General features: G+C 38.5%; 1 protein-coding gene across 1 annotated transcript; it reads left to right on the plus strand.

Annotated features, from left to right (window-relative positions):
• Window positions 1–758: 758 nt before the first annotated feature.
• Window positions 759–7,447, plus strand: LOC113144320 (eukaryotic translation initiation factor 4E-1A-like). The gene is made up of 7 exons (XM_026330280.1): window positions 759–815; window positions 2,204–2,307; window positions 2,776–2,871; window positions 3,764–3,827; window positions 5,230–5,343; window positions 5,704–5,843; window positions 6,556–7,447. Exons 1-7 carry the CDS (start codon window positions 798–800, stop codon window positions 6,668–6,670), a joined length of 651 nt encoding a protein of 216 aa, XP_026186065.1. The 5' UTR covers window positions 759–797; the 3' UTR covers window positions 6,671–7,447.
• The last annotated feature ends 8,000 nt before the right edge of the window (window positions 7,448–15,447 follow it).

A 15,447-nucleotide genomic window follows, 5' to 3' on the forward strand; every position in this document is an offset into this window, starting at 1 on the left:
CAGCTCTTGGAAGAGTCCTGGTTGTGCCAAACTTCTTTTGTTTGAGTATTATGGAGGCCACTGTGCTCCTGGGAACATTCAGTGCAGCAGAAATATTTTTTGTAGCCTTCCCCTGCTCTGTGTCTATCAACAATGCAGTCTCTGAGCTCTGCAGGTATTGACCTCATGGCTTAATGTTTGCCCTGATATGCATTGCCAGCTGAGAGGCCTTCTATAGACAGGTGTGTGCCTTTCCAAATCATGTCCAATCAGTTTAATTTACCACAGGTGGACTCCAGTCAAGGTGTGGAAACATCTCAGCAACAATCAAGAGAAATAGGAGGCACCTGTGTTTCAAAGGATTTGAATACTTATGCAAATGTGATATTTCAGCTTTTCTTTACAAACATTCCTAAAATTCAGTTTGTACTTTGTTGTTATGGAGCACTGACTGTAGATTAAATGAGAAAACCAGTGAATTTTAACAACTGTACTATCAGGCTGCAACATAAACAAAAAGTGAAGGGGGTCTGACAATGCACTGTATGTTAACCTATAAACAAATGCTATTATTCTATTACTATAAATATTTTAAATAAATACAAACTGCTGCTGCCTTGAGTAGGATTTTGCATGCAGGACCTTTACTTGTAACAGAATATCTGGCCATCGTGGCACTGATACTTTAAATCAAGTGCAGGGTCATTACATACACGGATCAATATGTTCTTTGGCCGATATTCTTGCGCATGCGCTGTGCAAAGCAGCAGCTATTTTAACACGCCAAAAAAAAAAAAACTGAATGTGATTTCTGGAAGATGGCGACCGCTCTGGTGGTGAGTAGCATCCTGGCAGCTAAATGAGACAAGCTGGGGGTTCATCCTCCCAGAGAGGTCTTTATCCATTGATTATTGACACCGCTGATTATCGACGGGTTTGGCCGGGTGACAAACAACCTCAGTAGTTTCCTAAACTTCTGTAATTAGCTCTGACAAGCTGTAGTCAGTAATTTAGCATCGTAGAGTAACGTGAGTGGGTGCGTGGGTTGGGTTAGCCCTGACAGTACCGCCTGTGAGACGGTTTGAGGTTCAGGATAATGCGCAGTTAGAACCGAGCTGACCTCTGTGTGGGTGCCGGGGGATGAGCTCTGATGACCGGGTTAAAGAGGGCGCACACCTTGGTAACGTTACCTGTCTGCCGGTTGTTGTGGCTCAACTGGTTCACCTCTACAGACTGCTGCACGTTATGATCACGAATTGATTAATTTTACATGTGGGCTTTTTTATGCAATGCAAAAATTTGGACCTTTTGTTAAAAGTTTCACAAATTAGTTCTTACACCCTTGAAGTTGTTTTGGTGCGTGTTATGGCTGGACGATAAATTAGCAATGAGGTGACAACACTTACTTTTATTCAAATCAGCTGTAGCTTAGTTATGTCCGTGGGGTTTGCAGCCCAAACCAATTCATGGTTAAATAACCATAGTCAATGTGAGTTTTATGAATAAGGGTCAAAACAAATCAAATACTGAACTTTATCTAAAGGAAATTGTCTGTATTATTGCACTAGTTTCATTTGGGGAAGTGTGGAGAAAAACCTATTCTGTGTGTGTGTGTGTGTGTGTGTGTGTGTATGTATGTGTATATATATATATATTCAGGTTTATGGATGTATACAATCATCTAAAACTGTATGGTTTAATTTGCCAGTGTGTAAAAGAAGCCTTATATAATGTATGTTCACAGTTGTAGTGTATTGATAAATGTTAATGTGTACACAAATAGGTAAAATATTTGTAAGATTTGTACCCATGTCAGAGATTGTAAATACATGCAGCTGAATGTGACTGTAAAAGCCCTTATGAGTGAAAAGTGTCATTTAACTTCAAGAGCTTGCAAAAATAGAGCAATTGTTTTAACCACCTTATGCCTCTCAATTACCTTTTGTTTTTTTTTTTTTGCCTGAGATCTGAACATCTGTGTGATAAATGTGTGCAGCAGCCTTGAATGGAATTTACTAACTTGTTTAATTAGTCCTGGTTTCTAAATAAAGATAGCCTTCTTCAGTCTAATGTCACAAACCTCCTGTGCACATTTACAAAGAATCACAACTATTGGTATTAAATCATGTACGTCAGTCCAAATGTGTCCTGATAAAACAGGACTGTTAACACAGATGTCGCACGAGAAACATGTTTGTTTTTTGTTTTTGTTTTTTTTTTTTAGGTGTCAACTTCAGTTCCTGCAAAACCTGAAAAGGAAAAACGTGAAAAAAACATTCAAAAGGTTGTGAGTCCTGAAGCACACATCAAGCACCCATTACAAAACAAGTAAGAGCACAGCTCCTTTCTTTTCTGTTCCCCAGCGCAGTATATAAATTATAATTGTTTGCTTTGTGAACAAGTGCATCAGTGCAGTTTAGATTACACACACTTACCAGTTGGCCAATATGAACTGATAGTGAGGCTGAGCTGTTGGTGTTTCTGTTCCTCTGAACATGTAGAAGAACAATGCTGTCAATTAGTGCTCGTTGGCCATATGGTGTTCCTATAATTAGTTTCTTAAAAGTGGTTAAGATTTCAGCAGGTACAGTAGTCAAAAGTTTGGACACACTTTCTCATTCAATTAAATGGTGAAGTGTGTCCAAACTTTTGTACCCACATGCAGGATTAGAAGCAGCATCTCATCTCCGTGTTGTGTATCTTTGTGTTTTTGTCTTCAAGTGAAACAAGTTCTCAGCTACATGACAAATGAAGAGAATGCATGCAGCTGTAGTCTGTCGCTCCTTTGTTTTGCAGGTGGGCTCTTTGGTTTTTCAAGAATGACAAAAGCAAAACATGGCAAGCCAACCTTCGTCTCATCTCCAAATTTGATACTGTGGAAGACTTCTGGGCGTAAGTACAATATATTAGTATAATGATTAAATTCAAATCTGTCGTCAGACCAATGCCAAATTAAATTCAAATGCTAGTAAATAATTGGATTTGCTGCTATTGAAGATTATTTTAACAAATTTATCGTATTTTCTGGACTATAAGTTGCACTTTTTTTTTTTAAGTTCTGTCTTGTCCTGCAACTTATATGTGTTAATTTACTGTCACTTTTTGGAATAGTCACTAGTGTTAGATGGCACCGTTGGAACTCTTCACTCAACTGAATATAGTACTTACTTAACTCTAACTCCTAGTGTAACACAAGTAAAAGTGCCACCCAAAAAAGCTCTATGCTGCAGACTTCACAGAGCAGGTAATAAAGTCTGCAGCTGAAATAGTTTAGAGTGTCTGCATTCAGGCAACCCAAGACAGGAGGTGGACATGCTGCTTCCCCATCTTCTCAACATTGGCACAGTTGTTTAATGTTAACATGGATGATTGAATCTCGTAATGCACTTTTGCTTGTTGTTATGCCTGGCCTACCTTCTTCATGGACTTAAACTTTTTTTTTCTCTCCATCAACAAGGCAGTTTTTGTTAGAAATGACTAATATTGTAGTGCAACTTACAGGCTGAAAAATATGGTGATATAGTGACCTGTTTCTCACACCAAAAAGATATGACATGTTGGATGTTTAAAAGGTATATTTTGCACCTGATATCCTTATACTCAACACCTGTGCCAGTGTATATTACTGTGAAACAGGATGCGATTAATGTTCACAGTTGCTCTGTGCTGGTGTCACCAAGACAGAGCTGTCATTGGTGATACAGTAAGGTTTAAATTCGTATTGCACCCTGTTTTAGCCAGGCTCTTAAAGGATCGAGTCTGAAATATTTTCTTCCTTCTCTAGATTATACAATCACATTCAGCTATCCAGTAACTTAATGTCGGGCTGTGACTACTCACTGTTCAAGGTACGAGTGATTTTTAAGTCTTGCAGTATTGTACAATAGAACCACCTAAAACAAATCATGTGGACTGGATAAGATGAGTTTGTATCGAGGGCTGTAATTAAAATTCACTTGTTCGGAACTAAAAAGATTGTTTTAGTCCATTTAGCACAGACCACAGCTTATTAAAAAGAACCAATGATTTTAAGCACAAATTTAAAACACCTATTGGTTTGATCCATGTCCTAGCACCAGTCAAGATCCACTTACTGCATATCACTTCATTTCTGTGGACGCACAGAGCATGTGAAGGATAAATAGTTGATTACATGCGGACATGTTATCAAATGCATATTTAACTAGACTAGGGGATGTCTCCAGAGAGTTGCAGTGATAAGCGGATGAATTGTAAAAGCTCCTTTTTGGTTAGGCTTGGGGAATTTATGTAAGTGTCACACATCCAGACTGTTCTGTCATATTCTTCAAAGAACTGAAGGAAAACACACACCTATTCTAGTGAGATACTTGCTTTAAGGTGTACATCAAAGGAGAGGAGGGAGCTGCACACACAGCTCTGGTGCAGTCTTTTTATTTAAATCCTTACAATCAGGATTTTATACATATTGCATTTTTCCTCGTCTGTTGAATTCTCACGAAGACATCCTCGGCGTCCAGCCCACCTTAACAGACATCATCTGTGTGGTTGTTTGAGTTTTATTGGCAGCCCTACTGACAGGTGTTCAAACTCACCAAGCAAGTTGGGTGTGAACAAACTCTGACAGAACAGACATCCCCATTCATCACACCCAGATTAAGAGCATAGGGCAGTTCACCTCCACTGCTGTAAAAGTATGTGCAGCTACTTGTGATTTAAGCACATGATTGAGGAATTTGTAGTTACAGTATAAATCTTTCTCCCGTGCAACATTTATCCACTATAATCTAAAATTCATTTTCCTCATTGACTAGGAACCATGCAAGCCACTCTTTTGTATACCAACTGGTATTTTTTTTATTTTCTCTAGATTTGTCTCTAATACGTGACAGATTTCTCCCTTGACATTTTTCCGTCCATGTTAGTCCAAGATTTTAACCATACAATTGCTTGTCTAGCTAAAAATTGAGAATTCACACCAGACGGAACTGATTATCAAGGTGTCGCAGCTGACCACACAACCATAATATCTCACTAAATGCACTGCAATGTACAGTTAGCATATAAGTTGGCATTACTTTTAAACTTTTTAAAATATTTTTGTTAAACAAGAAGCTTATAAATCTAGTTTTGGTACCATATAATCAATAATAGTGTACTAGTCAGTCCTATCTCGATTATAAATGGAAAGTCGTAATTAAATCATATGTTCCTTATGGATACCTTGGAATGTTTGTATAGTTGTAAACTTTTCCATTTGTTTGGAAACAGGATGGGATTGAGCCCATGTGGGAGGATGAAAGGAACCGACGAGGTGGCCGCTGGCTCATAACTCTATCCAAGCATCAGCGCAAATCAGATCTAGACCGGTTCTGGTTGGAGACGGTATGTTCAGTTCTGTCAAGTGAGAACGTTATTAGCCCTATATATATATATATATATATATATATATATATATATGTATATATATATATATATATATATATATATATATATATATATATATATATATATATATATGAGGACCCTTTACACCATAGGTAATTACATCCAAGTAAGAAAAGCACAGATGTAATATAATCTGATAACTGAATTCTGTTTAGCTGCCTTGGTTATACAATCCTGGAACCTCCATGCTAGTGCACTGTCATGGTTTACTGGGACACTTGAATAGAATATATGTATATATTTTTTCCTGCTGTGGAAAGGCATAACATTTGGAGATAATGTTTGATTTTCCTGCAGCTCTTGTGTCTTGTTGGTGAAGCTTTTGACGACTACAGTGACGACGTGTGTGGAGCCGTCATTAACGTGCGAGCCAAAGGCGACAAAATAGCAATATGGACGACAGACTATGAAAACAGAGACGCCATCACACACATAGGGTGAGCTTAAGATGTCACAATTATTGAAAAATTAAGTTTGTCAAATATTAAATCAATGAACTGTTCAGGAAATATCCCACTGAATTTTGAAAACATAGAAGTGTTGAGGGGTCATTCTAACACAAGGAGGAACGAATCATCACAACCGTATTATTAGAAATCTTATCCAGAGAGGGTGAAGCACCCTCCTATCTTGGATTGTCTGAATGCTGACACTCCAAACTTAGTTTCAGCTTTTTACTTTACCTGCACCTTGAAGTCTGTAGTATAGCTCTTTCTTTTGGGCAGCATTCTGACCTTTGTTACACTAGGAGTTGTAGTTTAGCGTGAACATAAGCGTGTTTACTTTTTCCATGGTATGATATTATCCTCAATTGAGTCAAGAGTGCCATCTAACACTGACTACTCAACAAAATTACTGTAAATATTTTCATAAGTTTCTTTGCGGCTTAAGTCGCACTAGAAGCCAAAGGAAAAAAATTGTGACTTATAGTCCATAACATATGGTAATAGTATATGCAATATTAGCTCTAAAGCTAAATGCCCCAGTTCCACAAAGACCACATCTTAGGACTATAGTCCTTAAGGGTCCATAGTGCAACCGAAATGTTTTAGTATTTCATTGTTACATGTTCTTATAGAAACACTGCAGTTTTTTTCCCTTGTGTGATTCCTAATAGGTAGTGCATGTTGGTCTTCTGTTTGCCTTTAGGCGTGTGTATAAAGAGAGATTAGGTGTTCCGCCAAAAGTGATCATCGGATACCAGTCACATGCAGACACAGCCACAAAGAGCGGGTCCACAACCAAGAATAAGTTTGTTGCCTGAGCACCATTGCCCAGAGTTACCTTATTTTCTGTTGTAATAAAAGATTTTCTGTAATTTTTCATTGAACTGAAAACCATTTCACCAGAGGTTTCCAAACCTCTGGTGAAATAAAATTGGGTTGATGATGCATCTTTTGTTTTTTTTTGTTTTTTTTTTGTTTTTGTTTTTTTTTGCTTGTCACTTTACCAAAGCTGCTGTTTATGTTCAGTTTCTTGTCATGTAGCTTATGAAATATGTGAGGGGTTAAAATTAAGATGTTCAACATTTTGAAGAGTGAAAAATATATTTAAAATAATATAAACGGTGCTTCATAGTGAAAGCAAAGATTTAAAGTTGAGGTCTTTGCCATTGCAGAGTAAACATTGCACATTAATACGGAACGGGAAGTAAAGTTTACTACAGCTTAGCTTTTACCACTTAAGCAATAAATGCTAACCATTCATGCCATAGCTGTTACTACACAGTCATTTTCTCTTTTAGATTAATGTAGAATAATCTGTGTCAGAGCACAGGAACAGCATTTTGTATCACTTTGTCTGAAGTGGGGAATGATGTTTGTATGTATTATTTCTGTTTTTGTTGTAAGTGCACAAGCCATATTACAGTATTCTTCAGTTTACGTCTCATTTGGTATGATGAACCACTGCTTTGAGTTTACAGTGTAATTGTTTCCATTTAAAGATTTTTGAATACAACAAAAGCCAGATGAGTTCTTTTTTTGTTTTTGTTTTGCAGGGATGAACTGTGCCTTGACTGTAACACCCTGCCCCATATCTCTGAGCAGTAAATGTACAAAGAATGTAAATAAACATGTACAGTGGATTGTGTTCTTTCAAAACAAGCTGTTTTAATTCACTGTGAAATGAATGTTTTTGTAGGATAATCGGAGCAGTTTGGGACACTGTAAAAAGGCAGGAAAGTTTAGTCTGTGACTTGCCATCTAGAGGTCTCTTGGGCTTTTGTGGGCAATTTGGACAGTCAGAGACTTGTCCCAGAGCTACTGAGCATTACCTTTGCTATGTTTTTCAGGTTGTTGTGCTTGAGGTGAACCTTTGCCCCAGTGTTGGGCTGCATTGTATGAGCAGGTTTTCTTCAACGACCTTTGTATTTGACCATTTGCCTTCCCCTAAGTTTATGAGATGAGCAGTAGCTGGGTTTTTTTTTGTTTGTTTTTTAATCTATATAGACACGATGCTTGGTGTCTCATCAGACCAGAGAAAATTGCAAACATGTCTAGAACATTTATCTTTTGTCACCGTAGGTTATTTGCTGTAGATTGATGGGGAAATGGCAGTTTTATGTTTAAAATTTGATCTGTGACAAAGTCCACAAAAAGCAAAAGGCTCTGAATACTTTCCAAATCCACTGTGCCATTCAACTATAAAATGCAGTTTTGTGAAAGCCCTCTTTATCTACCCTTGCGAGCCTGCTCAGCCTTTCATTGTATCCCACAACTTTTGTCTCTAAGTACCATAGCTCTCTGTCTCTCTTTCACCCCCCATAAATTTCACTTGAGCTGGATAAAATAAGGGCACCATGGTTTGGTGGTTAGTACTGTTGCCTCACAGCAAGAAGGTTCCTGTTTTGAAACCCAGCAGGGACCTTTGTGTGGAGTTTGCATGTTTTCCCCATGCTGGCATGGGTTTTCTCGAAGTACCCCGGTTTTCTCCTGGATAAAAAAAACGTTTCACACTGTTAAACTGAACTAGTTAATGTTTTGTTGATTTTGTAGCTATATTTGTTTAGATTAAGATATTTGTGTAATTGTTGCAACATCACTAATTTATGGTTTTCACCTTGATTAGGCTACTCAAATTGCACTTAGACTTTTAAGTAATTTAAATAATCTATGACACCCATTGAGTGCTACATGAGAGCAACAGCCCCTCCTGCCCCTTTGAAATAAGCTTCCCTGTAATTGACACAATCAATCAAGGCACATTTTCACACAGGAAACAACTAAGAGAAAATTGGAGGATGAATCTACAGAATTGTCCCAAGAGATTGTAAGAGTTTACCTGATGATGCAAAACCCAGCTAATAGTCTTCGTTGAACTCTTTGGAGCCCTTCTTGTGGTGTCGGTGTTAGACATTCAAGCCACAATGTGCCACTGTCAAACAGAAAATCAAACACATATTCTTTACTGTCTGACTCACTGCTGCCCTTAGAAAGGTTCTTCAGTAGATGCAAACATAACATAATAAAATTCCGGATGGTTTATAACAATTATCTGAAATCAAGCCACCAGGCCCAGGAGGTTTCTTGTCTGAATTTGACAGTGTTTTTTTGCTGCACAAATACAATCTGTTGTATGGTTGACTCACCCTAGAGCTCCCTGACACAGTGATACAGACACTTGGATCTCTTGTGCATGAAAATAAAACAAGTGGTGTACAGAAATATGTTTGATAAGCTGTGATGTGAAAAGTTTGGCCCAAAGCCACAAAGTTGACTGAGGTTGCAGTGTCCTTTCATCAAAAGAGGCCAGGCGATAATGGCAGATTAGTTTTTTCTCAATTTGAAGAAAAGTCCCAAGTGGTGGAGGTGGTTTCCACACACATGCTATGTTCATGTCCAGTCATATAGTGTGTTCTGGTTAATCAGTTCTTGATTGTGTCAATGGGTTTGCAGGTGTGCATACAATATGTATACCCATTCCATTTCTAGGTCTTATGTGATTCAACCCCACTCATGATGGTTGGACTCAGACAGCACTAAGGTCAGACTTTGCAACTTTTAAAGTCAGTAGTACTATTATTGATCTTATATTAATCATTAGCTTTGTTTTGTCCATTTATGGTCGGTCAGATTGTGAGTATGGTATCTGATAAGCTATAAATCCTGCCTGATGAATTTATTTTTGCAGGCATTTTTTTCTCCCCCTTTCAGCTATAACACACATTCAAGTTTATTAACCTACTGCAGATATCTGTACCTGCAGAACCATCCATTCATCCATTTTCTATACCTTCTTATTCCTTAACCAGGGTCACAGGGATCTGCTGGAGTCTATCCCAGCTCTCTTTGGGTGAAAGGCAGGGGTCCACCCTGGACAGGTCTCCAGTCCATCACAGGGCCACATAGAGACAAACAACCACACACACTCACACTCACTCCTATGGGCAATTTAGAGTCACCAATCAACCTGACAAACATGTTTTTGGACTGTGGGAGGAAACCAGAGTACCTGGAGAAAACCCACACAAGCACAGGGAGAACATGCAAACTCCACACAGAAAGGCCGGGTTGTGAACCCAGGACCTTCTCGCTGTGAGGCAGCAGTGCTAACCACTCAACCACCGTGCTACCCTACCCGCAGAACCCCCAGATGTATGCAGATATCCTCATGATGCAGGTGAGTGAGATTATTTGTCAATTCATCACATTGAAGTGTGTGTGTGTGTGGGGGGGGGGGTTACGTAAAGCAATTATGTGTCAGATTTAAATGTCACTCCAGATGAGTTAAAAATGTGCTAAAAATGTGTTAATGTAATTAACTGCCTGATAACTTAACATCTCTTGATGGATTATTTAATTATTTTCCTTCAAGATGTTATAGCAAATACAAGTATCTGTTTTAATTACTGCAATGAGGAGATGTAAAACAGATTGTGATGCTGCCTGATTACTATCATATATTCAATTCAGTTCAGTTCAGTTCAATTCAGTTTATTTCTATAGCACCAAATCACAACACAGTCATCTCAAGCCACTTTACATTAAATATTGATTTATGCAAAACTGTCCTTCCTACAGTCTGTATCACAGATTAGCACCTTTTTAGTGACAGCTGACATCTGTATTGTGTGGATTTGATGCATGACGCCCTGAGTGCAAATTCAAGCTGACCCCTGTAATTGACAGAGGCAACATAAATGTGGTCTGTCTGTTAAGTTGCAATAGAAAGTCAGATGCAAGGGAAACATATACCATAGTCCTACATGCACAGGAGGAAGTATTAAAGTATCCTTTACTTAATTAAAATGAGCACATTGATGTCTAAACTTCCATGCAAAAATTCTGTTGCTGTTCTGGATGTTGCAGGGATCAGTAACTTCTCATGACTGACATACCCTAAATAAAGCCCAGCGCTGCACTTACATTTTATTACCAAACCATTGGTATTAGTAAGGTAGTATAACATCCTCCAGTCTTGCTGAAAGACTTTCTACAAGATTTGTAAAATTTGCTGTGGGGATTTGCTCCCATGCAGCCTCAAGAACATTACTGAAGTCTGGTACTGATGCTGGGCCAAAAAGCCTGTCCCTTATATACATATGTATGAATTTATGTATTGGATGGATGGATGGATGAATCTATCTATTTATCTATCTGTCTATCCACTCATCCATCCATAATTCACTACATAGGCAGTGTTTATGATAGTGGTTATTTTTTTCCCATAACTGACCACAAGGAGGCAGTATAGTTACACACATCTATATATCTTGCAATCTTTAACTCCACAAACATTTGGTAGAGGAAATTGGGATTCCACTGAGTGTGACTCTGTTGCACATACTAGGGAAAGAAGATGTCTGTAAATAGCAGCTGTCTTATTTTTTATACACCCCCAATGCCACCCACCCCAAACACCAAAAAAGAAAAAAAAATCACATGATGTACAACAAGGTGACATGGAGAATCAAGCCATGCACCCTCTACTTCACGGGTGTTTTTATACCTTCACCTATGCACAAGTGCAATAGTTAGAAACCTGATGGTGACATGACACTGGACGAGGCTGTAGCATAAGAGGTTGTAGATAGTTCCTTGCATCTGTAGGAGGTGCTGATTCCCTCTATGTTTCATGACATGTGTGACTGAACTATTTCTTGCTCACCAGCTGTCTCTGTGGACTGTAAGCTAGACTCAGTAGCTAGGTTATTATCTGTGGTGCTGTTGATGGTGTCCTATAGAGTCAATAATGATCTTGCCATCCTTCTATCTGAACAGGAGAGAGGAATCCACCCATTTGCCAAGTAGTATAGGGGGTTTTGTGTAACACAGACACACACTACACAGTTTTCAAAAAGGAATTATGTGATCTGGTTAAAACCAATATTTTGATTAGGTTTATAAGATTATTTGTTTATATGACAAGGAATTCAAGTTCACAAATGTACATAAGATATAATACTTGGTGTGGTCATTGGCAGTCCACTGAACTAGAGCTGTTAATGCCACATCTTGAAACCCTTCACATATGGGACTGAAAATCCAAGCAAAACAAAATCTGATTTAAGAATTTACATGTCAACAAACTGTATCTAAATCACACTTTAAATTAAGATATTCACAGAACTCTATTAATATTAAGGTTGTTAATTGAACAAGGATTTAGTTATGAATGGATTAATTCAGATCATGTTACTCATACATTTTTTCTTCCCCTACCAGTTGTTAGAGTTTGACGTTTGTGGCTGGCAGCAGGACTCCAGTAGCATGGACAAATACAATACACATCCAGATACTCAAGTTAATTGGTAAGTGTCTGTCAGAAACCAGTTAGATGGTACAAAAATATTTGGGATAAGAACAGTTATTATACCAAACAGAAATTATATGTGTTGTAGCATCTGTGTGTTTTTCATATATCTGCAAATGGATTTTGGTGTAAAAACAGATTAATTTAAATGGTCACCCGTGAACATTACCTAAAATGTGTGACATAGCTGCGTTTGTCTTTCCTTGTAATCTGTACTGATGTGCTTTGTTCTGTAGACCGCTTGTTTAAAGAAAAAAGATTTGAAAATATAACTTTTTTTTTGGAAATGGAAAGACTGAAGGGGTAAAAGCAGCCAATAGCTGTGCAGCTTATGTTTACCCTCATAATTGCTTCAAACAGGAGCCATCATTAGCTATAGATAAGGCAGTGCCCAATACCCAAACACGGATCATCTTGTAGAAATGAGTCAGCATTGTCCATGTCTGCTGCATCAAGATCCAAATTCGTTCAAGAACTGATCAATGTTGCACTTCATCATTACTTTAGCCAGGAACATAATGTCTGCTGCAGTAGTTTGTTTTCAGCACATTTTCATCATTCGATCACAAGCCCTGATTATTTTTAAATCACACACAAACTAAAGTGTTAACAAAGGGTAAAATCTGTCATGTTTTTCAGCAGGTTTCTTAGCCTGCTCTGTGAACAGACTGTAAAATGGCAAACACTAAAATGTCTATAATCCAGTACCCTGCACCAGAACGATGAAAAAGATGGTCGATGTGTATCTGTGCCTGCAAAATGACATTTCCTAATGAAGTGAACAACCACTGTTAGCTAATATATTTAGCAGTTCACTGAGATGTAGCGTGAGTGTGCAATATGCTTGTTCTCAATGGCTGCTCTCAACTGTGGTGATGCAGGGATGGTCTAGATTATGACCCAGTCCCACCCATCCCAGTCCAGTCCAGCTCAGGCATGGGTGCTTATTTGGGACTGTGGACCAAACACAAACCCAACTGTCATGGCATTTTTCCCTCTGTTTGGTTGGAATGTGTAACCATCTTAAGACAATGATAAATTATAATAAAGAAAAATTATGTGTGGCTTAAAAAAGCTGCAGTACTGCTCTCTGTAAGATTTGGAAAGGTTTACCATTCCTTTTAATTCTGTATGTTTGACATTTTCTGTCAACAGGGAATTTATGGTTGTAGAATTGGTTTATTTTTTTCTGTATCATTCCACTGCTTGCCCAGGCAAGTTCTGTGATTTAAAAATGCATTTGTCTAGAGACCAGAAAGAAAGCAGCATTATAATCAGCAGGCTGCAGACAATCACGCTACAACCTACATGATGAAAGGAAAAAAAAAAAGTCACATACAAGTGAAGGGAAAAATACTATGAGTGAGCCCTGAAAACATCAATAGTCCAAAATCAAGGCCAAGACTTTATGGATCTTGGCAAAGCAAAGCACAGGTTGCTTCTTTAAGTCTGCAACTAAATCCTTTCTTAATTATTGTTAAAGAATGGCAAGAGATTTACTTACATTTTCTTTGCAGTTTAATTCCACTTAACCATATTTGGTCTGCAATATATGGTCTGTGTTTATGGCACATATATGAATTACCGACTGTAATGAGATGTTATATCACTCATTTTGCCCTCTGAACAAGAAGGAAGCAGATTTGTCCTTGAACAAGACAGTGAGCTACTTCCTGCTCCTGGCAGCTTTGCACTCTGACCCATCTGTTGAAACAACAATATGTCTGTATATAACATAAGTTGCTTTATAAAAGCTCTTATTCTGCTTTCCGGCCTTAGTCCATGTGTTCAGTTTGAGCAGGAAGATCCCCTGGCACTGGCTACTTAAATGAGCTTTCCCTCCTGTTGGTTCAGTGGTGTCACAGCTCCAGATTCTGGTCTATGTTAAATCTGTCCTCTAGAGCTTTGGGCATCATCTATCTCCAATCCTGCCTCCCAGGACACATTGGGAATTTCCGTCCCACTTGGAAAAAGTCTGACATATTTATATCAGGTATTACTGGAGGAGGATGAGCTGCTGAAATATGAGTTTGATCTTGACTCTGAGGTCAGCTCATCATGCATAAATGGTGTTTCCCTGGCAACATATTCCATATGAGAAATGCTGATGAACACAGTGGAATGGAGATCTCCATCTAGAAAATTGTTCACTGGCTGCAAAAAGTTTATGATGATGATCTCAGAGCTCTACTATTTTAGAATTTAGCGCACAATTGACATAGAGTATATTAGCATCCAAGATACATAGTGAATATGTAGACATTTCACCAGAGAGGGCAGCAGGGACAACAGTCCCATGAATCCACTGTTTATTTAAAATGAGAACCAACCATCCACAAGCATCCATGAACAGGGCACACTGATAATTCAACCGATTAAACCTGTGACCTTTTTTGTATCAAACATTGTATCTGACACCATGCCACTCTGCTGCAGTGTAACATTTGCAAAAAGTCTCCTAAAAAATTGGATAAAATCTTTGCCCATCCAACTATATGACACAGACTCTGACCTCACCAGATATTGACATGCCATTACATTTGGAGCAATTGCATTTTGTGATTGATAACAGAGGCACAACATTGTTTGTAAAACAAACAGTAACTTGCTGAGCCATCCTGTTCTTCGGGACAGAGGTTAATGCAACAAATCCTGCATGTTCGACATTTGTAACTATACAAAACTGCCTCTAATCCAAGTCTCCAGTGTTTATGGGAGTGTGTGTTTTTTGAGTCAGTGTTTGTGTGTGCATCGATTTGTTAGCTATGTAATCCTCGATTGTGACAATGGTCAGCGAGATTAGGGGCTCGAGCCACAGCGTCGGCTCTTTTAGGCGGGTAATGGGCAAAAAAGCGTGTTAATTGCCCTTGACTGTTGAAAGTAAATTAATTATTGATCGCTCTCGACTTCTCTTCTGTACTTACATACCCTTACAAATCCTTTTATCTCCGGCTCAGAGTAAGAACATTTCCACTTTTCCCATCATTATGCAGGCTGGCTAGCAGGAGGACCACTAGCCAACCTCTTGAACCAAAACCTTCTTGCTTGTAGTTGTGTAATGTGCTGAAAAGGTCTGTCACAAAATCTCACCTCAAAAGATGCTTTACCTTCTTCAGTGATGTGTTGCTACCTCTCTCTCACACTGCCTCTCTCCTCCATGCTCTCTACTTTTCTTCCATTTCTTCTTCATGCTCTGACTATTTCTTGCCTTCTCCCCCTTCACACACACACACACACACACACTCCCATACATGCATAAATACTACACGCACCTTTTCTTGCCCCCAC

This window comes from Mastacembelus armatus, chromosome 10 (assembly GCF_900324485.2).
Source record: "Mastacembelus armatus chromosome 10, fMasArm1.2, whole genome shotgun sequence".
Taxonomy (NCBI): domain Eukaryota; kingdom Metazoa; phylum Chordata; class Actinopteri; order Synbranchiformes; family Mastacembelidae; genus Mastacembelus; species Mastacembelus armatus.

Coding starts and splice junctions, on each gene's coding strand:
- LOC113144320 (XM_026330280.1), top strand. Junction 2,872..3,763: donor ACTGTGGAAGACTTCTGGGC/GTAAGTACAATA, acceptor TTCCTTCTCTAG/ATTATACAATCACATTCAGC. Junction 5,344..5,703: donor ACCGGTTCTGGTTGGAGACG/GTATGTTCAGTT, acceptor ATTTTCCTGCAG/CTCTTGTGTCTTGTTGGTGA.